Source organism: Bos grunniens, chromosome 7 (assembly GCF_055505025.1).
Source record: "Bos grunniens cultivar Pamir isolate PY7600 chromosome 7, Bosgru_T2T1.0, whole genome shotgun sequence".
Taxonomy (NCBI): Eukaryota; Metazoa; Chordata; class Mammalia; order Artiodactyla; family Bovidae; genus Bos; species Bos grunniens.
In genome coordinates, this window is record NC_141171.1 from 51,324,508 (window position 1) to 51,348,103 (window position 23,596).

At 50.1% G+C, this 23,596-nt stretch overlaps 2 protein-coding genes across 10 annotated transcripts in view; one reads left to right on the forward strand and one right to left on the reverse strand.

Annotated features, from left to right (window-relative positions):
- The window catches only part of CYSTM1 (cysteine rich transmembrane module containing 1), a 141,463-nt gene extending 118,815 nt beyond the window's left edge, over positions 1–22,648 (forward strand). The window contains exons 4-6 of the mRNA XM_086411980.1: positions 8,681–19,501; positions 19,957–21,676; positions 22,170–22,648. Of these exons, the coding sequence (XP_086268106.1) occupies positions 8,681–8,790 (110 nt within the window). The 3' untranslated portion in view covers positions 8,791–19,501; positions 19,957–21,676; positions 22,170–22,648. The remainder of the gene's footprint in view (positions 1–8,680; positions 19,502–19,956; positions 21,677–22,169) is intronic.
- Positions 7,701–23,596, reverse strand: part of PFDN1 (prefoldin subunit 1) — a 90,515-nt gene continuing 74,619 nt past the window's right edge. For 2 of the 9 annotated variants that reach the window (XR_015167502.1, XR_015167500.1), the window contains 3 exons: positions 23,272–23,417; positions 14,539–14,638; positions 7,701–14,394 (listed from right to left, as the gene is read on the reverse strand). The gene's annotated coding sequence lies outside the window, so the exon portion shown is untranslated. Of the gene's footprint in view, positions 22,878–23,271; positions 23,418–23,596 lie in introns of all 9 variants that reach the window. The other 7 variants (XR_015167501.1, XR_015167499.1, XR_015167497.1 and 4 more) reach the window with 7 other exon arrangements.

Here is a 23,596-nt window from a genome sequence, read left to right on the forward strand (position 1 = left end):
GCCCATCTTTGCATAAAATGTTCCCTTGGTATCTCTAATTTTCTTGAAGAGATCTCTAGTCTTTCCCATTCTGTTGTTTTCCTCTATTTCTTTGCATTGATCGCTGAGGAAGGCTTTCTCATCTCTCCTTACTATTCTTTGGAACTCTGCTTTCAGATGCTTGAATCTTTCCTTTTCTCCTTTGCCTTTTGCTTCTCTTCATTTCTCAGCTATTTGTAAGACCTCCTCAGACAACCATTTTGCCTTTTTGCATTTCTTTTTCTTAGGGATGGTCTTGATCATTGCCTCCTGTACAGTGTCACAAACCTCTGTCCATAGTTCTTCAGGCACTCTGTCTATCAGATCTAATCCCATGAATCTATATGTCACTTCTACTGTATAATCGTAAGGGATTTGATTTAGGTCATACTTGAATGGTCTAGTGGTTTTCCCTACTTTCTTCAATTTAAGTCTGAATTTGGCAATAAGGAGTTCATGATCTGAGCCACAGTCAGCTCCCGGTCTTATTTTTGCTGACTGTATAGAGCTTCTCCATCTTTGGCTGCAAAGAGTATAATCAATCTGATTTCTGTATTGACCATCCGCCAATGGCCATGTGTAGAGTCTTCTTTTGTGCTGTTGGAAGAGCGTGTTTGCTATGACCAGTGCATTCTCTTGGCAGAATTCTAGTAGCCTTTGACCTGTTTCATTTTGTATTCCAAGGCCAAATTTGCCCTTTATTCCAGGTATCTCTTGACTTTCTACTTTTGCATTCCAGTCCCCTATGATGAAAAGGACATCTTTTTTGGGTGTTAGTTCTAGAAAGTCTTGTGGGTCTTCATAGAACTGTTCAACTTCAGCTTCTTCAGCATTACTGGTTGGGGCATAGACTTGGATTACTGTGATATTGAATGGTTTGCCTTGGAAACAAACAGAGGTCATTCTGTCATTTTTGAGATTGCACCCAAGTACTGACCCAGGAGAAGGGAGCAGTAACCCCACAAGAGACTGACCTAGACTTGCCTGTGAGTGTCCAGGAGTCTCCGGTGGATGCCTGGCTTGGCAGTGGCCTGCTGCAGGGTCGGGGCCACTGAGTGTAGCAGTGTGTGCATGGGACCTTTTGAAGGAGGTCACCATTATCTTCATCACCTCCACCATAGTTTGGTCTCAGGTCAAATAACAGGGAGGGGACACAGCCCCACCCTTCAATAGAAAATTGCGTTAAAGACTTACTGAACATGGCCCCACCCATCAGAACAAGACCCAGTTTTCCCCACAGTCAGTCTCTCCCATCAGGAAGCTTCCATAAGCCTCTTCTCCATATCCATCAGAGGGAAGACAGAATGAAAACCACAATCACAAAAAACTAACCAAACTGGTCACATGGACCACAGCTTTGTCTAACTCAGTGAAACTATGAGCCGTGCCGTGTGGGGCCACCCAAGACGGGTGGGTCACGGTGGAGAGGTCTGACAGAATGTGGTCCACTGGAGAAGGGAATGGCAAACCACTTCAGTAATCTTGCCTTGAGAACCCCATGCAAAGGCAAAAAGATAAGACACTGAAAGATGAACTCCCCAGGTCAGTAGGAGCCCAGTATGCTTCTGGGGAAGAGTGGAGAAATAACTCCAGAAAGAATGAAGAGACGGAGCCAAAGCAAAAACAATGCCCAGTTGTGGACGTGACTGGTGATGGAAGCAAGGTCCAATGCTGTAAAGAGCAATATTGCATAGGAACCTGGAATGTTAGGTCCATGAATCAAAGTAAATTGGAAGTGGTCAAACAGGAGATGGCAAGAGTGAACGTCGACATTTTAGGAATCAGTGAACTAAAATGGACTGGAATGGGTGAATTTAACTTCTGAGTTAAAGACTACTGTGGGCAGGAATCCCTTAGAAAAAATGGAGTAGCTCTCATAGTCAACAAGAGAGTCCAAAAAGCCAGCTCCCCTCTGATGAGCTCACCTTTTTTTTCCTGCGGTGGCAACCCACTCCAGTACTCTTGCCTGGAAAATCCCATGGACGGAGGAGCCTGGTAGGCTGCAGTCCATGAGGTCGCTAAGAGTCCGACACGACTGAGCGACTTCACTTCCACTTTTCACTTTCATGCATTGGAGAAGGAAATGGCAACCCACTCCAGTGTTCTTGCCTGGAGAATCCCAGGGACGGGGGAGCCCGGTGGGCTGCAGTCTCTGGGGTCGCACAGTCGGACACGACTGAAGCGACTTAGCAGCAGCAGCAGCAGTGCCTGAAACCAAAAAAAAAATTTTTCCTAGTTCTGTTTAGCATCCAAAATCATGGCAGTTGTTTTCTTATATTCAGGGGCAGCAGTGTTGGAAGTTTGTGGATTCTGAGTCTATTTCTGTTCTCCTCTTACCTTTTCTCTCATCACTTGTTCCCCCGATTGCCTGGTTCTAAGCGTCTTTCTTGCTGCTCAGCAGGCTGTGAAATAACAGATCCTGCGGTCAGGCCCCATCACCACCACTCCCTCCTTGGGAGTTCAGGCCATGATGACTCTTACCAGTCAGGAGAGGTCGGGGCTGGAACACAGCTGGGCCACCCTACAACGCCGCCTGTTTGTAAGTGAGCCGCTCAAAGCCCGCGTTTCTCTAGGTTTTCTTGTGAAGGAAGGAACGCGAGGACAGGGCAGTAATGGGCTGGCGTTCCTGTCTCCTCAGCTCACCGAAAGGCCTTGTCCAGGCTCTCTGGTGATTACTGGTGCCCCCAGCGTGGCGTGCCAGTGCGCTTCCTCAGCTGGCTCGTGGGCTCTTCCATCCAGGCTGTCTGTGAGCCGCCTGAGTCAGGCCTGGTGTCCTTTATTCCCAGACTCCCCTGCAGAGTTGGCCATGTCAGGGAAATGAGAAGTGAGCGTATGGGCTGGGAGGGACCCTGAGCAGTGTCTCTGTCTCCTCTGGCACATCCTCTGTCTGTGAGGTCCGGCTGGAGCGTTTTGGAGGGGTCCTTGGGCTGGAGGGTGGGCAGGCACCTGACTGGCAGAGCATCCCTCCTCTGCAGGGTGGCGGGATCCACCACACCACCAGCCCAGGAGAATGGCCACAGCTGCTGGTGCGGAACGGCCCTGGGGCACCAGCCCACAGAGCTTTGCCTGCTGGGAAGCAAAGCTCTGATCCATATCCCTTTCCCCAGGTGTTGATACGCTTGGAACCCTCCCAAATAAGCAGAGGATGAGAGTATAGGCTTTATCATTTTAACCACTCTTAAGTGTACAGTTTGGGTGGCAGTGAGCCTGTTGACATTGTTGTGCAGCCGTCACCACCATCAGTCTCCAAAACTTGGTTCATCATCCCAAACTAGAACTCCTTACCTGCTAAACAGTAAATCCCCTCTCTAGCCCCTGGCAACCACCATCCCACTTCCTGTCTCTATGAATTTGATTCCTTTAAGTACCTCATGTAGCAGGAGTCTTACAGTATTTGTCCTTCTGTGACTGGCTTACTTCACTTAGCAAAATGTCTTTAATCCATGTTGTGTCATATGTCAAAATTCCTTTCTTGGACTGAAGAGTATTCCATTGTATGTGTAAACCATGTTTTGTTTATCTTTTCGTCCACTGGTGGATACCTGGGTGGCTTCCACCTTTTGGTAGTGCAAACACGCTGCTGTGGACATAGGTGTGCAAATACCTGTCCAAGCGCCTGCTTTCAGTTCTTTTGAGTAGGAGTTGTAAAGCACAGGAGCAGGATGTCTTTGAAGGTCAGTTTCTGATGACTCACCCTTCTCCACTGAGAGCTGGGCTTATGGGCCAAAAGGAGGCTTTACTCATGGCCTAATTTTAGACTATAACGCAACCACCACTGGTCACTCGTAACATCAGGCTTCCTTTTGATATTTGATAGGATTTCACAACATGTTAAAATTCCAGTTTTATGTATTAGCTTTTGTTGACTACACTTAGCTGGTGACTCCCTTGTGATTGTGGCAGCCCCTTGTCACTCAGCGGTGGGCATTGACCCTCGGCAGTGCACTTCCTTACAGCTGGCTTGTTCCAGGGGTGCAGGCTCTTGCTGACTTCGCCCCTCCTCACCTGAGTTGAGCTGGTCTTCTGGCCTTGTCCCCACCCCTGGCTCCGTCTTGGGACCCAAAACCCTGAGCCCCTGCCAGCTGAGAATATTGAAGTCACTTGTCTTCACTCCCAGCAGCTTTGGGCAGGCATGGTGTTATCCCCCAGGTCTACTGGTTCTCATCATCTGTTTTTATTTGATCCGGTTTTCTTACACAACATTTAGCATTATTCGAATTATATGTCATTTTTCCCCCAGGAAAATAAAATGCTTTTCTGAAACAGCTTGGCATTTGGAGTTGCCACAGGAAGTGGTCTTCCCCGCACCAGCTTAGACCAGCCTGAGGCCCACAGTGTTGGTGAGGTGGACACATCCAGGGATGACAGGCCTTCAGCGGATTCACCTGTCCTGTCGTGGGTCCCTCGACCTCTAGAGTAGACTTCTTTGGCCAGTGCCCATCTGTATTTGCCAGACCAGTTAGGAAGTGGACATGGGAGCACTGGGAGAAGACCTGCTCCCTGCACTCGAGGACCTTTATAGTCTGTTAATAGCTATGGCACTCAGAAACCCTGAGGATAAACCAGCCATTTCTGAGGCAGTCCTGTTTTCTTATCTGTTCCAGCGCTTCAGGTAAACAGAAAGCACTGCTGGCCCACAAAGGGAAAGGCCGCGCTCTTAGCCCCAGGCTGCGTTCTAGACGCGGACTGACCACTGCGCACGCAGCCTCCCCTTTTCATCTGAGGACTGCCCTCGGGCCTGTCTCTGTCTCTGCTTGGTATTTCTCAGACCAAGGTTTCTGAATGATTGTACTGATAGGTGATAGCAGCAGATCAAAGTCAGAAAGATCTGGGTTGGGCTGGGCCAGGTCGGAAAGGCTTCTGGGAGACGCAGGGAGCCCCAGGTCAGGGTGCTGTCCTGCAGGCGGCCTTAGATGCACTGAGCACCAGGCGGCCATTCTAGTCTCCTGAGGGTCGCCTTATTTGGCTCTGGTTTTAGATGCTGGAGGAAGAAGGGAGGAGTTTGCCTTCAAACAAACGGCAGATAAGATGCTTCTCAGAGCGTCTGAAAGATCTGTGTGTTGAGTCGAAGGGGAGAGCCTTTCACATAGTAACCCAACCTTGAGCGCTATCTCTGGCCTGACCCTGGGAGGAGCGTGCAAGTGGATCAGGCCGCTATTCCTGGCGCTGACGTGGAGCACAGGGGCACTTCTCTGCCCTGGGGCAGGCGAGCAGTTCTCTGGCAGAGAGAGGAGGAGAGGAGGCTGTTCACGGGGTGCACAGCCGGACCTGGGAGGGGGGCTGGCATCTCTGCTCAGGTGTCACAGGCTGGATGGGAAGGTGGATGACTGGCAGGTGGTCTGGGAGGTCCTGTGCCACCCACTGTGGGCTCTCCCGCTGGGTCGGTGCCCGGGTCTCAGCAGGCGGGGTGGGTTGTCGCTGGCCGCGGGTCTGGCAGTCAGGACGCAGGTCTGTCTCTGGTCCTTGGGTTACACCTTGTGCTGTTGTCCTGTTTATTCCCCTGCTAACCAGGTCCCTCTTCTGTCCCAGGCTCCCTGTCCTGGACTGTCTCTGAACTTCCCAGAGTCGCACCTCCCCAACCCTGAACTTGGGCTCTGATGCCTTGTGGTTGGTTGAGGCCGAAGGAAAAGTGACAGGGAATGAGAGAGAGAGAGAGAGTGTGTGTGTGCGCGCGCGCGTGCGCCTAAGTTGGGGTGAGAGCAGGGCCTAGAATTGCGGGCAGCTCTCCTCCAGCAGTCTTGTGTCCTGCTGTGGGGCCGCGGAGGTGGGGGCCTGACTGTGTTCCGCCACTCCCCTCCTCCGGGCTTCGGGCACACCCTCCCTTGGGTGGGACCTGTTACCCTCTGCACAGTGAAGGACTAGGTGACCTTGCAGGCCCTTGGCTCCCAGAACAGCCTGTAACTGCCTCCTGGCCTCTGGTTTATTTCTGAGTCCAGGTGAGCCCCCGAACCCCTTCTCTCTACCTGTGTGTAGGCCACCTCTTTAGTCAGTCCTGAGAGTCAGTCATTTTAACATGGAATAACACCAATGAGCATTTATTGAACGGTGACAATGTGCTGGGCACTGTGCACGTCTAATCTCCTCATTTTCCCTGCAACCCTGTGGGGTACAGATTACTGGTGTCACTCTTATTTTACAGCACAGGAAGCTGAGGCTAAGAGAGGTTGTCACCTGTTCATTACATGGTCAACGAGTAGATAAGCCTATATTTAAATCCAATTTGATACATCTTATTAAAAATCTCTGTTCTGAAATTCTAATTGTGGTCTCTCACTACATTGGAGCAGAGTGTCTGGGAATTGAGACCTGGATTGGGGCAGCCATATCTGATAGGGAAGTTTCTGCCCCGCTTCTCTGAACTTCCCCATCTCTGGAATCTGATGAGAACTCACTACCTACTTACCCCACCCCTACTCCTGTTCAACCTTGGGTTCCTAGGAAGAGACATTGGAACCTCTGGGGCTGCTTTGGGGGGACAGGGGTCTGTGCTGGGGGGCTGGGTCTGTGCTGGCAGGGGTGGGGGCTGGGTCTGTGCTGCAGGGACCAGGTCTGTACTGGGGGGCTGGGTCTGTGCTGGGGGGCAGGGTCAGTGCTGGCGGGGGGGCGGGGGAGGGGGCGGCCAGGTCTGTGCTGGGGGGCTGGGTCTGTGTGGGGGCTCTGCTGAGGTGGTGGGAGCTGAAAGATCTTGATGTTGGCACTCAAAGCAGTGAATGAGAGAGGGGAGCTAGGAGGGGTGGTGAGGGACCTGAAGGCGGCCCCTGGCAGATCACGGGCTCCCTGGGGTTTGCAAGGCTAGACAGACTTTACCTGCTCCTCAGCGCCCTTTGTGCCAGACCAGGCTCAGGTGGGCTCCTGACTCCCTCCTGCCCAAACCCGGAGTGGAAGAGAAGAGGCTGGGGTTGGTTTGGGAAATGCCAGCAACTCCTGTCACTGGAGAGGGAAGAGTGCAAAAGGAACCCTGGAAGCGGGGCTGTTGGGGACCTGGCGTGGTGGCGGGTTTTCTGGCTCATGGGGCTCAGCCTTAGGAATTGCACCAGCGTGAGGACCCTCTGGTCTCCAGGCTTCTTGTGGGGGGAGTGGTGATCTGATCCAGCCGCTGCTTGCCAGGTTGGCCCAGCAGAAACCCTAGCTTGTGCCTAGGGCTGAGTCAGCAAGGTCTGAGGGAAGTCAGAATTGCCTTGAAGGCAAATCTGATGGGTCAAACTCCAGGTCATAGGGGCCACCAGGCCCGGCTGTGGAGGGAGCAGCATCACTGGGACCACAGGTTAGGGGAGCTGGGCCGAGGGTGGTCTGTAGGTGATCGTGACAATGGGGAAGACATCTGGGACTGAGGCCAGTGCCACCAGGGAACCCAGATCAGTCGATGCCAGCTGCCCCCAGAGAAAGCCCCAGAGCTAGCACAGAGGCAGAGGTGAGGGGGGGGTCTAAGCTGTGTTGAACCTGGACAGCCCTCCCTCCTGCCCACAGGACCCCAGCAGTGGCATGGAGGAGCAGCAGCTTTGAGCTTGACTTTGGAACTGGACGAGCCTGGATTTGAGAAAAATATAAAATGCAAAAGCAGAGTAAAAGCCCCTCCCCCTCCACATTCTGACCTTTGTTTATATTCTTTCAGATATCTGTCTGTATGTCTGTGTGTATGTGTATCCTTTTCATTGTACAAACATAACAAGCACACTGCTGTATACCTTGCTTTTATCCTTTGCTTAATTTATTGGCAGGATGGAAGAACCATCTCCTTCTTCTTAATGGCTATTTAGTATTCTATTCTATGGGATGTATTAGCTTACCTAGTCAGTCTCCAGGTGACGGACATCAAGGTTATTGGTAGCTTGGGGTTATTTTGATACAGCAGCAATCACAATGTACACACATTTTTGAACAATTAAACAATTGTTTCTATAGAAAAACCCTAGATACAGATTTTCTGGGTCAAAATTCTATGCAGCACCCTACCCCCCCCCCCCACACACACATTCTCTTTCAAAGGGCTTCTATTAATTCACACTCCTGCAAGCTGTGTTTGAGAGTTACAAATGATAGTAACAGAGCTGTTGTGAGGATTAAATGAGACAATGTGTAAAGCTTTCAGTCAGTGCCTGCCACATGTGGCTGCAGGGCGGGCCTCACCACAAACTGTTTGACTTTGTCCAGGCAGGTACTGGGTGGTGTTTGGTGGTCAGCTTGGGGAAGGGGAGGTGGCAGGCAACAGTGATCCTTCCCTGGTGGCTCAGACGGTAAAGCGTCCATCTACAATGCGGGAGACCCGGGTTCGATCCCTGGGTGGGGAAGATCCCCTGGAGAAGGAAATGGCAATCCACTCCAGTACTCTTGCCTGGAAAATCCCATGGACAGAGGAGCCTGGTAGGCTACAGTCCATGGGGTCGCAGAGTCGGACACGACTGGGCGACTTCACTTTCACTTTCAAGCAGATGCCACCTTCACTCCCACATCCAGGAAGCTACCTGACACGTGCAGGTAGTGACACCGGGGGCGGGCGGGCAGATAGGCGGGGCTCCCCTTCCCGGAGCTGACAGTCTGGAGAGGGAGGGAGACTGGAATCCGGCTCCTCACATGCGCTAGGTGCTTGAGCGGCACGGGCCGCTGCGGCTCACAGTCGCCTCTGACTGGGTCTCTCTCTCCCCGCCCCTCCCCTGCCCCCCAGCGTACGTGGTGGAGCGGGAGAGGAAGACGGAAGACACCGGGTGTCAGGCGGCCCTGGCCGCGTGCTGGGCCGCTCTCTGCTGCTGCTGCCTCCTGGAAAGCCTGGACTGAGCAGCGGCGCCCCGAGTGCTCCCTCCAGGCCCGCTACCTTCTGTTACTGGAATAAACAACTAGTGCTGCACAGTTGACAGTTTTTCTTTCATTAAAAATTACCTCATCTGCAGACTTCAACATTTTAGCATCTGGGATGGGTGTGAAATGGTATCTTGCTATTTTACCTTCCCTGCTTACTAGTGACCTTGAACATAAATATGTTTTTGACTTGTCTTTACAAATCCTGTGACTTGCTTGTTAAGAGTCTTAGCCCATTTTTTCTACTTGTTTGTCTTCTCTTACTGATTAGTAGGGAAACTTAAAACACTCCACACACTAACATTTGTCACTTTCATAGATTTGGAAATATCTTCTGCCTGTCTCTTAACCTTTTTATAGTGTTTTCTAGTATGAAAGTTTCTAAATGTTATGTTTATCAATCTTTCCCTCATGCTTTGTGTGTTTTAATCTTCGATGAAAGATAAGTCTATATTTTCTTCTAAAACTTTTTAACAGTCTTTAGTCCACCTAAATTGGTTTTTGATCACGGTGTAGGATAGGGTTCTGGTTTTTTCTGTTTTGATAGTTCCAACACCATTTATTAATTAGGTCACCCTTTCCCCATTGATTTAAAATGAGATTTGTCATACACCAAATTCCCATATACAAATGGGCTAGAATGGGGAGTCTGGTGTGATAAGCATCTTCGCTGCCCCCCTCCTACCCCCCCCCCCCCGGACATGTGTACACACATACCCTTTTCTTCTTTAGAACTTTCTTGGCCTTTTACTCGTTTAATCAGGACTTTAGGATGCGTGTATCATCCTAAAATGACACACTGTCATGGAAAGCTGCCATGTCTGACTTTGATTTAGAGTAAATGGAGGAGAGCTGACATATTTAGAGTGCTGTCTTCCTATCAGGCACATGATTTCTCTTAATTTTTAGAAAACTTTATTTACGGCTGAGCTGGGCCTCCGTTGCTGCGTGCAGGCTTTCCCTAGTTGAGGCGCGTGGGGCTGCCCTAGCTGCTGCGCGTGGGCTCCTTGCCGCAGTAGCCGCTCCTGTTGCGGAACACAGGCTTGGGGCCCTCAGGCTTCAGCAGCTGCGGTGCTCCAGCATGGCTGCCCCGCAGCGTGCAGGATCCTCCCAGACCAGGGATTGCAGATTCTTATCCCCCATACTACCAGGAAAGCCCCTCTTAAATATTTTTTTTTTTCTGGTCATCTTTTATGTCCTTAGATAAAATTGTGTAATTTTCTTCACACAGCTTTCCTATATCCTTTGTTGGTTTTAAAATTGGATGTCTTCTCAGGTGCACTGCAGTTTTAATGCTATTATATATGGACTCTTTTTTTTATTAAAATTTTTTAAACTTTATTTTTAAACTTTACATAATTGTATTAGTTTTGCCAAATATCAATATTATTCCTTTTTTTGGTGAAAATAATTTCTTCACTCTACTGGGGTCACAGATTGGATTTTCAATCCAGTTTTGTCACAACATCACCTTGGGGGCACTTTAAACTGGGAGGTGCAGTTCTTCAGTCTGCCCCAAGGATACTCCCAGGGCACCACCTTCTGTCTACAAGGACTGACACCCGAGTGTCTGCAGTGTGCCAGGTGGTGGGCCACATAGACGGGACCCCATCCCTGCCCCGTGGGGCTTACACTCGGGAGGGAGGCAGACAGACATTAATAACCCCACAGGCGTTACTGGCACTCTACTATGAGATATATATTGCCATGAAAACATATAAACATGGGACAGTCTGGGAAGGTGCTGAAAGATGAAAAGCTGTTAATAAGCAAAACAGTAGGAAAAGCATGTACAAAGGCCCAGTGGGAGGAGAGAACATGCGTCATTTGAGAAACTAGAAGAGGAAATTGGTGTGACAGAGAAGAGTGGGATGATGGGAACAGATTTAAAAAACAAAAAAACAGGGAGGAACACGACAAGGAGCCCACAGCCCTACTTAGGGATTTTGGGGTTTTGTCCTGCTCACAGTGGGAAGCCATGGAAGGATTTTAAGCAAAGGAATGACATGGTCAACTTTGCATTTTTAAGAGTTCCCTTTGGCTTCCATGTAGAAAATGGTTTGAGGCACAAACTCACATGGTGATGATGGAGAGACATCAATGTACTTGAGATATTTGGAAGTAAAATTAACAAGACTTGATGAGGGACTGGCTATGGGGATTGAAGAAACAGGAAATGGGGGTGACTCCTGAGATTCTGACTGGAACTAACCGCCTGGTGATGGCGTTTATGAAGGCTGGAAACAAAGGAAAGGAACTGTATTTGCTCAGGAGGAGGAAAATCATGTTGGGCTCTGAATGTGTTGGGTTAGATTGAGGTGTTAAGGTGCTTATCAGACATTCAAGTAGAGATGTCAGATAAGCAGGTGTAAATACACCTGGAGCTTGGAGGAGATGTTGGGCCAGAGATGAAATGTGAGAGGCACTGGCATATTGGTAGCAATCAGAACTGTGGGAATGAATGAGATCACATCAGGTAGAAATACGGAGGGGAAAAAAGAGAAGGTGGCAATGTAGGGCTGAGCTTTAAGGAAAACTGACTTGTACCTGTAGATGATGAACCTGCAAAAGAATCAAAGATGGAAAACCAAGAGAATGGGATGCCCTGAAAGCAGAGAGAATTTGTATTAGGGGAATCATCAGTAGCATCAAATATTGCTGGGAAGTCAGGTATGAACTCAAAAAGTGTGCACTGGATTTGGCCACACTATTGTCACAGAGGGTGGGCAAACTTTCCTCCAGCTTCTATTCTCTGAAGGACACCAACAGAGGAGGAGACAAGATTGCTAGGACCAAAAACACAGTCCAAAGGAAGGCAAGTGTACATGCGTGCGTGTGTGAGACAGAGAGAGAAACAGACAAGCTCATAGTGCAAAGAACCAGCTGGGCCATGAAAGCTCAAAGACTGCTAAATTGAAGAGAACCATACAAAAAACGTTCCAGAGGGGTCAGACACCAAGGGAGTCAGTTAATGTCACGCAGGTTTTGAGCCTCTGGACAGAGACCCTGCTCTCCAAATGGACTCCGTTGGAGGGTCCAGCACATAGACTGTCAAACATGTGACTGTCCGTGCTGGGGAGGTCCTTCTGAACAGCAGCAAGTATAGATCCTTCATAACCACCATTTCAGTCTGATAGATTTTTCTAGTATAAACTGTTTTATCAGAAACTCCCCATGTAACTGCAATGTGGAATAGATACTGTGGAACTGCAGTTGAGGCAAGGAGGGGCCGTCACCTGCCTCTTGTCTAAAATCCCGGGGACCTGAGGAATACATCTGAGAACCTTAGTTGTTCTGGATTTTCCAGCACATTTGGCCAAGGGAGATTTGGGCTGAATGGTTTCTCTGCCCTAGAATGTCCTTCCAAGATACTGCCTTGTAAGCAGAATTAATCAGTGTGTAACTGCTGGTGGATCTTCTGAAGATCTGGGTGTAGTATTCCATTGTCTGGAGGTAACAGTTACCTATTGTTTACCTATTCATTTACCTATTGAAGGACATTTGGGTTGTTGCCACTTTTAGGTGATTATAAGTTTATGTACAGGTTTTTGTGTGAACGTAAGTTCTCATTTCTCTAAGAAGTATGATTTCTGGCTTAAATGATTGTGTATTAACTTTAAGAAGCTGTTTTTCAGAGTGGCTATACCATTATGCATCCCCGTCAGCAGTGACTGGGGGTTCCAGTCGCCCTGTGTCCTTGCCAGCACTTATTGTCAGTGATTTTAATTTTAGCCACTCTGATAGGTGTGTAGTTTTAATTTGTGTTCTTTAAATGGCTAATGATGTTGTCATGTGTTTGTTCTTCTCAAATCCTGTTTGGTGACATGTCTGTTGACTTCTCACTGTGGAGTTTTGAGAATGTTTCTACATTCTAGATACAAGGTTTGTACCGCATGTTATTTCCATGTATTTTCTCCCAGTCTGTAGCTTGTCTTTTCATCTCAACCGTGTCTTCCGTAGTGCAAAAGTTTAAATTTTGATTAAATCCAAACTATCATGCTTTTGTTGTTAGATTGGAGAACTCTTTGCCTAACTCCGGGTCATGAGGAATCTGTGTCTTCTTCTAAATTTTTATAGTTTTAGATCTATGAGCCATTTGGGGTTAATGTTTACATAAAATGTGAGGCTTAAAATGGCTGAAGTTCTTGGGGTTTTGTGTGCCAGTCGTTCGTTTGGTAAGACTGTCCTTTCTGCATGGAGCCGCTCTCGCGTTTGTCAGACGCCAGTTGGCGTGTTCCTGTGGCGCTGCTGCCGTCCTGTGCCGCTCCTGTCATCTGGCAGTCCCTCCTCCTGAGCTGACTGTCGTGACTCCTGTAGCTTTATATTAACCTTAAAATAAGGTAGCATTAAGTCCTCCAACTTTATTCTTTTTCCGTATTTTTTGTTATTCTAGTTCTCTTTTTTCCATATATTTTAGAATCAGTTTATCTATAAAAAATGGTTGGGATTATGATTAGAATTGCATTAAATCTATAGATTATGAGGCTTGGTGGGTATTTAGTGGCATGACTTGTTCCCTCCTGGGCTTCCCTTGTGGCTCAGCTGGTAAAGAATCCGCCTGCAATGCAGGAGACCTGGGTTCAATCCCTGGGTTAGGAAGATCCCCTGGAGAAGGGAAAGGCTACCCACTCCAGTATTCTGGCCTAGAGAATTCCATGGACTCTATAGTCCATGGGGTTGTGAAGAGTCGAACACCACTGAGCAACTTTCACTTCACTGTTCCCTCTTATATGCCATAACCTCTAATGAAGCCAGGCAGCCTGCTCCCTCATTTGCTCTGTTGTGGTAATTCTAGCTTATGATTGATTTTATTGGTGTCTTTTGAAGCTTTGCGGTAGAGGTGTGTCTACATCGAACTGGGTAGGAACAGTCATGAAAAGATGACCAGTATGTTGAGGGGCTTGTGGGCCAAGTCATGCTCTGAGGCAGGTCAGCCACCATCATTCGCAATCTTCATCTCTGCCTCCTTCCTGAGTAGGTTGTGAGCAAGACCTGCTGGTCATTAAAGGAATCTCCCTGCCTTGGGGTCTTTAAACTGCAGCCACAGGATCATAGAACTGTCCTGTACTGGGCATGATCTGAATTTTTTCTAGATTCTCCTTTAATTTCTTCTGCCTGGCAAAGCAGCCTCACTCGTAATTATTTCTTAAAAACCCACATTAGAAATATATTCATGATGCATCACAATATAATGAATTGTGTCTTCCTGTCTGCTGTAGTAACATCAGCCATGACGTCAGGACTTCTCATACTCTTCCCTTTGACCTTCCCTAGGTCACACCATGGTTCCTCTCACCCGAGGCAATGGCACACACAGACTTGGAGCAGAATAGCTGGTGCTGAGGGGTCGCTGTGTGCGTTCTCAACCTGCGTATTCCCCCCATCACTGTTCCTCAGTCCCCTCCCTAGTCTCTTGGCTGAATTCAGGATTCTAGAACACCAGCTGTTCTGTCTCTTGGTCTCAGGGTATATAAGGTCACTCACTGAAGTCTTTTGCCGTCACCTTCGCCAATCATTTGAGTTTCCCTTTTGATCACCTATTTTCTTTTCTCATCAGCAGAAGTAGTAGCTCTTGATTATCTTCTTAGATTTTTAGAAAAAATAAAAAACAAAAGATTTATCTAGGTTTTTCATTCTATAAGCTTGGATAGAGCACCCGTCCCCTAAGTTGTTCAGCCCTTGCGTCAGCCTGGGGCATTTCTGTAGATGTGGGCCCGGGGTGCTCACTGTGGCCAAGTTGTCAAGACGAAGCTTGGTGCACACTGCCAAGCAGCACACGTGGTTGCAGAGGCTGCACTGGAACTCCTGGCACCTCAGGTCTTCAGCTCTGTGGACATAAAACAGTTAGCTTTTCAAATTGTGAAAGATAATGTGTGAAAGTTCAGTGGTAAGGAATCCACCTGCCAATGCAGGAGACGCGGGTTCGATCCCTGGGTCATGAAGCTCTCCTGGAGAAGGAAATGGCAACCCACTCCAGTGTTCTTGTCTGGGAAATCCCATGGACAGAGGAGCCTGGGGGGCCGCAGTCCCCGGAGTCACAAAGAGTCAGACATGACTAAGCACGAATGATATGATCTCACCCCATGGTGAAACCTGGCTGTAAACTGATACTTCTTTTTTTGACCCATCTTAATGATGTTCACCTTTGTCCACATTACATTTTCACATGTGCTCTTAAGGCAGCAGCTTCCCCTGCCGTCTTTCCTTCACATAGAGGAGGATGCAGGGGCTCCAAGATGTTAAGTGACTTAACCCGAAGTCACCCAGCTACAGCAGAACAGAGCCAGGGCCTCTCAGCTCAGTTTTGTAGGCCCTGGTCTTAACCTCTTTTGTCGCTACAGGGAAGGAAGGAAGCCTTTTTTGTATGTTGTGTAAGTGCAATGAGTTCCTGTCTCTGCACTTGTAGAACAAAGCACTTGTAGAACAAACAGCCTGGCCCTACTGACTAGTGAGCATGGCTGGATCTCCACCGCGTACACCCAGACTGGCAGCTTCCAGCCCTGCGTCGAGTCCCATCGGAGGAAGAGGGACAGCACTCGTGCGTTCTCGGTCACATGCCCTGTTCAGGCTCCTTAGCAACCTCCTTGCCTTCTGCAGCATCTCCATCTGGGAGGTAGGAGGAGGATGTCCTTTCACTTGAATATTTTACAACTGTGGACAGAAGTATTTTTGAACGTGTATAGGCTTTGTTGACTGTTCTCTTTTGTATTATGTTCTCCTGCGGCCCTTAGTGTGTGCATTGTCTCAGGGACAACCACAGACGCATCACATCCAGGCAGATGCTCGCCCGTGTACATTAGGAGGGTCTCCTTACTCCCTTTATCTCGAGAAATGGGATGTTGCTAAATATTTCTCTCTATTCTCTTGAGGGGCCTCAACAGCTAAAGCTGTTTGTATTCAGCCTTCCTAGCCCCTGCGACACACACACACAGCCCCTTGCTTCTCCCTGGGTTGTCTCTTCCTTCCCTTTTCTGAGCAACTGTGCTTCACGTGGACAGCCGGTTCCTCTGCTTTCGTCATCGCGTGATTTAGTGCTACAAGTACGAATCCCAACCTGAATATGGACTGGTGGGAGGAGCCCCTCCCTGCACACAGACTGAGAATAAGGAAACAGACTTCAGTGATCTTCTTTCTGTAGGATACCGTCACACTGTGGTTCCCATTTATTATGAGTCCTCCCTGCTTCACTCTGTGACAGGCTCCAGACCAAACATTTTATGTTTTTGTCACAAAACATAGGCTCTTAGGCACTATGCCCCTTCCCCATTTCGCCAGCCAGAGGCTGGGGCATGGGCAAGCTGTCACTTGTGCAGTGCCCTGCAGAGAGCCCATGTACGCGGCTGTTGCCCTCAGAGAATAAAGTAACTCAAGTGGTGGGGGCCCAGGGGAAGTCTGAAGTCGATTTCTTCAGGGGGACAGTCCAAGTACACCTCCCCCGCATGCCCCCAAGAAGTGCCTTGTTCTGGGCCGAACAGCTGCCAGGAGGGACCCTGGAACTCACTCGTCTCCCGTCTGGCTGCTGCTGGGCCAGGGCCATTCTGCTCTCTTTGGGGACACACTGTGGGGAGGGTGAGGGCTAGATTTTGCTCGCACACAGACCCTGGATTTCAAGGGAGAATGGGGCAGTGGAGGAGAGGCCTTTCGCCTCTCCACAATCTGGGTTTCAGGTCACCTGCAGGCAGCCTGCCGTCTGATCTTAAGTGAGCTTAACCTTGATGTGCAGATAGCACTGGGCCAGGAGTGCTGGGTGACAGGCCAGGGCCTACCATCAACTCACCACGCAGCCTTGGCTACCACCTGCCTTCTGAGCTCAGGATCCTTTTCTTACCAAAAAAATGACTGCCACATGATCTCCAAAGCAGTTTCATTTGCAATTCTGGCATCCGGGATGTGCTCAACTGCCCCTGTATCCACAATCACCTCTGTCCCAGTGGCCCCAGCAGGTCTAACCCAAGGATAGGGTCACAGGAGGTGGTGGCAATCCAGTCTTACTTACCAGACTGGTGTGAGATGTCCACATGTACTTAACCTTTTTGTAGTTCATGAAAAAATTTTACTATCAGGTCTGCTATTCATAGGACTGACTGTGTTGGACAGGGCGAAAGTACAAGCTGGCCTGCGACTGAGCCCTCCTCTGGGTGCTCTGGCTGAGGCAGGCTGGGCCGTGATGGCTGCTGGGTTTTGTCCAGCAGCTCCTCCTCAGAGGATGGTGGTGGCTGCACTTCTGGACATCTCGGGACAGGGACCCACAGTCAGCAGACATCCCACCCTTTCCAGACCAATCCACAGCAACACTTGGCACTCAATGTCTGACAGTGATGCTGGACTGGCTGGCTGCTCAGTGGGGCGGCAGGCAGTAGGCACATGAGTGGATGGATGAACTGGTGGGCCAGCTCCCAGCCTGCCGTGCCTTAGAGTAGGTGTCTTGGGACACTGAAGCAAGAAGAGGGACACAGTTGTGGAAGACATGGCTGAAGTGGCAGAAGGAGCAGGGCAGGCGTGAGGCCCAGGAGGGCCGGTGCTGTCACAGAGCGCGAGAGGACCAAGGCTGTGCCGGTGCACCAGCCCGCATCCCTCCTGCCGTGGAGAGGGAAACTGCGCCTCACCTCTCCTGCTCTTAACCTCCAGGCTCCAGTGAAAACCACACTCCCTTGACTGCCTCTATGCTCCTGGCCGCCCTTCATCCCCTACGGCAGCCCTCCCCCAGCGTATTTACCTGGTGCTCGTGGCCTTCAGAGCATGTGGCAGAGGGGTACTGCCTTTAGGACAGCTTCCATCCCGGGTGCAGCCCCCTTGTGCTGAGTAAAAAATGGTCCCACCGCACGTGCACACCCAAGGAAAGCTCGAGTGCATCCTCAGCCAGCAGTGTGTGTGTTGTCTCTGGCTGCTCGGAAGGCACAGGAGCTGTCCTGGGGCTGTCTTGAGATTGTACTTATTCTTCAGATGCATTAAGATTTTTCCCTCTTCCTACCTCTTGGTCTGAGCAGGAGGAGGGCTGTTCGGCATCCTCTGATACCTCGTGCAAGGCTGGCCTTATGTTGTTTTGGATGCTGGTTTAGAAGATGGGGTGAAGACAGCTGAGCACTGACCACAGGCCTCCTGCCTCTGGCAGAGCTGTCACCTCCACCGGGGGCACTCCCGGGGCGGCGCTGGGCTGTGGTGGTCTCAGCAGTAAAGGAGCAGCATGGGGTGCCCACCATTGGTCTGAGCCTGCACAAGAGGCCAAGGTGCAGCTTCCTTCATTTCTGGAGCAAGAAGGCCTGAGACGTCAGAACTGTCTGGAAGGCCCCGGTCTGTTGTATTTGCTTCTCCTTACTAGCTTCCTGGGCTGGGACTGCAGACAGATGCAGGCACAAGGACTAACAGCCTGCTAAGGCTCAATTACCACTTCAAAGCCCTTGATTAATCATTTAAAATGTCTGAGCTGAGCAAGCCGAGGTTTCAGATTCCAGGATGGGGCTGACTGAGAACTCCAGGATGGGGCTGACTGAGAACTGGAGCCTTTGGCTAAGAGTCTCCACTCACATTCCTGCCCGGGTCCCTGTGTGGCCTGGAGCCTGCTTGCCCACTGCATGCCCAGAACCAGGGTTCTGAGTAGCCCATGTGAATACCTGTTCCCTGGGTGTACACTACGGTAGTCCTAGAATTTGGGACTGCTGGTTGGTGTGGCTGGTGGCCCCGGAGAAGACCCCAGGGCTCGGTGAGCAGGCAGCTGGGCCCAGGGGGCTGCGTGCCTCCAGGCATCTTGCATCTGTCTTCTCTGCTTCCAGCTGAGGCAAGACAGTGGATGAGGATCCTCTGCCAGAGTCTGCTCAGGGCCCCTGGGCCTTTCTGACCGAGGCTGGGCCTCCAAGTCACACACATGCTCACACCCCCTTCCCTCTACATCCCCCAACCCCTACACCACCACTACTCACGCCGTCTTTTGCACCTGCATTCACGTGGCAACTCTGAGTATTGGCCCCACCCCTGGAATGGGGCTGAGGACACTGAAGGTTGGTACAAAAGGGCCGTGTCGGGGCAAGGCAGACAAGCTGGTGAAGGAACCTCTAGACCTGCTCTCCAACTCAACCACAGTTTTCTGGAAATTGAGAGTCTGTTCAGTCCCTTTCCTGGGACCAGGGCACAAGCTGAATAAGGTGGCCTTGACTCCTGAGATACTACACAGCAAATGGGGCGGTAAGCCTTTTGGCTGCTATGTGCGTGGGCCCATCTGTAAAGGCCTGCCTGCGTTAGCAGGAGCTGGTGCCCGGGCTGGCCACAAGGGGGCACTGGACCCCTCAGTAGGAGCGCTGTGTGTGCAGCCCCTGCACACACCAGACCCAGTGCCCCTCACTGGGCACTGACTGCTCCCACTGCACTTTTGATCCCTCTCCATTGTTCCTTCCTTTAAAAGAAAAAAAATTTTTTTTTAATTCTGGAATAATTGTAGATTTACAGACGAGTCAGAAATAGTACAGTTGCTGTGTACTTTTGATCCAGCCTCTCTTAATGTTTAACATCTTACATAACCATGGTCCTGCCACCCCCACCCCCCATGCTCAGCTCGCCAGTACAGGCCAGTTGCCAGAAAGGCTCATGTGGCCTGGGTGTGGAAACACATGCGTTAGAATCCTCTACGCCCCAGTTCCTTCTGGGGAACCAGTACGGCCAGCGAAGCTGTGGTGGATATACAGTGCCCTGACTTAAGGTACCCAGGGAGGCTGTCCTGGCCCAGGACTCGGGCAGCAGGGCTGCATCCTGACTGCTGAGCTAGGGCAGTGTGGAAGCTCTCGGGGGGAACGGGGGTTCACCACTGCAGGGCAGGGATGGGGAGGGGTGGCAGAGTAGAGGATGTGAGGAGCAGAAGCCTCGAGGTGGGGTGGGGCCCGAGGCAGACCAGACCCGCTGCTCAGTGCAGCAGTCCTCTCTGAAGGAGCAGTACCTCAGACTGCGCAGGTAGGCAGGGCACCTAGGAAGATTCAGTTATAAAATACGCAGTTTCCGGGCCCCACAGTGGGTGCTGTGAGGCCTCAGAGCTTTCTCCTGTGCCCGTCATCCCTGCTTTGGTGATGGGAAGAAAGCAAGGAAATCACTTCACTCCTACCTCCAGACCTACTTTACCAAACAGACTCCTCCACACCCCCGCCCCCGTCTTCTCTACAGTCTGGGGGGATAGGTTCTGTCCTCAGCTAATGCGAAGGAAAAAGACATAATAAGGGCTTTGGAAGACTCAGTGCTCCAGGAAATAACTGACCGGGTTTCTAAGGTAGGTACAGCACTAACTACCCCCATCAAGGCTGACGCAGCCCTCGGGCTTGAAGTTCTGTTTTTTCTTTAAGCCAGACTGACTATTTCTAACCTCTGTAACCACTGTCTGGGGGTAATCAGCTGAGTCTCTCCACTGCACCAGGCTGTGGAGGACGTCATGTGAAATAAGCCCTGGCTAGGACAGATGTGGACTAGAGGAGGAAGGTGACAAGAGGAAGCAAGACGGAGACATCTTTGTTTTCCTGACAAAGCTACCTGTGGGTCAGTGGTTCTGACAGGAGGAAGGGCTGGGAGTGGGGAAGCCGGGAGCAGACAGGTGTCCTGTGGGGCTGTGAAGGCCCTCAGCATGGGTTGGGGCACGTAGTGAGCACCTCGTAAAGGCAGCTTGAGAGAGACTGCAGGGCCCAGCACACAGGAGCCCAGCCCTGGGCTAGGTCTCTGGCCTGGGTCCAACAGGCTGCCTTTGCAGGGGAGGGAGCCTTTCTGTCCTCAGGGCAGCAGAGCCAGTCCCCTGTCAAGGAGAATGCAACCAGAGATTAGGCAAGGGAAGCCACAGCCAAACCCTGTCCAGCGCTACCCATGCAGGATCAGGGGAGGCTGGGAACCTGGGTCGGTCATCGGGGCAGAAATGGCAGGTCGCCCTGCCTGGGGCTTTCCTGCTCTGGTGACCCAAGCTGGGTGTGCGATGGCTGGTGAGAGAAGACTGTCCTGGAGCCCATTCACTCCTGTGCTCCTCCTGGTCCCTTTGCTATCTTAGTTGGGGCCTGGGCTCACATTCCTGCTCTGGCTGTTTCTGTGCTTCAACAAGAGACCTGACCTCTCTGAGCCTCGAGTTCCTTACCTGTGAAATGGGAACATCCACCACATAGTTCCACATAGGTCATGTGCCTTATCAGGCTCTCTTCTTTTTGACTAGGCTCCCCTGGTGGTGGGTCTTGACTCCCAGACCCTGAACAGCTTTTCCTGTGTTGCTGAGTGGGGCCAAATGAGATTTAGACCTGTGCCGTGAGAGAAGGGAAAGGGCTATCTCTGTGGAGGGCAGCTGATACAACAGAACTTGGACAAGCTCACACTACCCAGCATGTTCTAGCTACTATATACCAGGCTCTAGAGAGAGGAGCTGCCAAGCGAGGAGGTATAAAAACAGATATGCAAAAATAGAACTGAAAGACGATTGCCCAAGGATTGGTTTAACTTAGAAGACTCATGTATTCATGAACTTGCAAAAAAAAAAAAAAAAAAAATTTAAGATCCTTACTGCTTTATAACTTGAGTTTGATGATGGTAGCTGTTTTGAGATTTTCTTAAAAGTGTCTGCAGATCAGGCCACAGTCAACCATCAGATATTCTAACAGGAAGTGAGGCTGATGTCAGCCACAAGTCAGTTGATGAGTAAAGGGCGGCTGGGGGTCCTTCTTGATCTGGGGATTGTTTAGCACTCATCTCTCCTAATAGAGCACTTAGCCCTGACAGGGCTCCAAGTTCCTACTCCATTCAGAGGAAACACAAGAGTACCAAGCTCCGGCCATACCCTCCCACTTGCCCAGGTTTTCATCCTGCCTTCCATTGCTTTGTGCAAAAGTTTAGAGGCTGGAGCACATTCTGCATTGGTCAGGTATGAAAAAAAGATTCTTGATTAATCTTTTACAGCCTAAAGCCCCTTTAGATTATAGTTACCCTCTTGCTCTTGGGAGATGGCTTAGGTATATCTGAGGAAACCCCACCCCCAGTTCCCCTGTAAGATTTGGAACAGGGTGCTCCCTGGTTTATGAACCCAGTAGGGTTAGCCGGCTCTGGCCAGAGCACAATGGACATTCCTTACTTAACTCAGGCTGGCCTGGTGTGAGGCCACTGTGGAGGTTCCCCTGGGCTTGCCCTCCTGCGGGGATGACTGTCCTTAGCAGGAAGGGGACAGTCCTAAGCTACCCTTCCTGCATTCATCACCGAGATTGCATCAGTGGACAGGCTGCACAATGTCTGCTCAGTGGCTCTGGCTGCTGTATGGAGCTCTCCCTTGATCTGGGTGGTGCTGGCTTTATAGGGCCTGGGGTTTACTGTTAAGTTACTGTTAGAGTTCATTCTCACCCTCTGTCCCCTTCCCCCTGCAGTGTACGTGGTAGAAGACCAAAGAAGGGATGATCTGGGCACATCTACCTGCCTCACAGCCTGCTGGACAGCCCTCTGTTGCTGCTGTCTCTGGGACATGCTCACCTGACCAGCCCAGCTCTCCTGTCCTGCCAGCTCTGCCACCACCGTGCACGGGTGTGCCTGCCCCGCCTCTTCTGATTGCTGAAATCAACAACTAGCTCTGCACAGACATTTCTACCTTCAACTCAGTGGGATTCTAGATTAGCAGGGGTTGCTGCTGTTTAATTCAGTGACTTGATCTTTTTAATGTTCAAATCCATTCTTATTGGCCTTTCACAAATGTCCTAAATGACTTTTCTCTTTATTTTTTTGGCCAAAGGCTTAGTTATAAAATATATATTTATAATTTTAGAATTATATTCAGGTTTGATGTAATTTACCACTGAATGATTTCTCTGCTCACATCCTGTATGTTTCAATAAATTTGTCTAAGCCTCAACTGTCTCGGTTATTTCAGATAGAATCTAAGCCCTGGATTTCTCAGCCCCTGACCAGTATACAAGGAAGCTGATTTACCTGTTCATCCTGGCAGCTCCTAGGAAGGCAGGGTGGTCCAAAGCCAGGTGTCCTTCAGTCGGGTCATGGGGCCCTCGCCAAGCGAGCATTCTCTCCCCAGGCCCACTGAGAGATGGCCTCACCAAGGAGCCACGCTGGCTTTTTCCCTGAGCCTAGAGCAGGGTGTCCTGGTAACCATGGCTGCCCCCAGGGCCGGACAGACCTGAGTCTGTCTTTTCCTGCTATGCCCTCCCAGAACCTCCCACTCCATTGCCACACAAGAAGAGAGAGCTGTCACAATATTAAATACAAACTAGCCGATCAGGCCATCCATCTCAGCTTTGGCCGCAGGGTGGCGCTGGGCCGCCATGGCAGCAAGTCTCATTTTCCTTCAGCGGCCCATCCTGAGGCACAGCTGACAGCTCTCCCTGCATAACTGCGCCTGCCCACTTTTCCTCTACAGTTGCTGACAAATACTTAACTATTAGCTCTCTTGCTTTAAAAACAAAAATATGTAACTACCATCTCTCTCTTTAAAAGCAAAAAGCCATGATTTTGTATCATCACCTGATTTCTGTGGAGTAAACGGTAGGTACCCCCATGGCTGATTTGAAGCTACCAACGTGGTATCTTGAACATGGAGTCGGGAAGAGAAGGGCAGGCTCACACCGCTAGGTTGTATTTCCACCATCCAGACACAACAGACTGTCAACCTCAAAAACATAGATAATGGTCAAATTCAGTAAAGTAATTCAGAAAGGATAAGTTCTTAATAATTATTAACCTTACTTTTACTATAATAGTAAATTTACAAATGTAATTTTTAATAACGGCTATTGTTAAACCGACTCAGTGGAATTTGAGCAAACTCCAGGAGACAGTGGAGAACAGA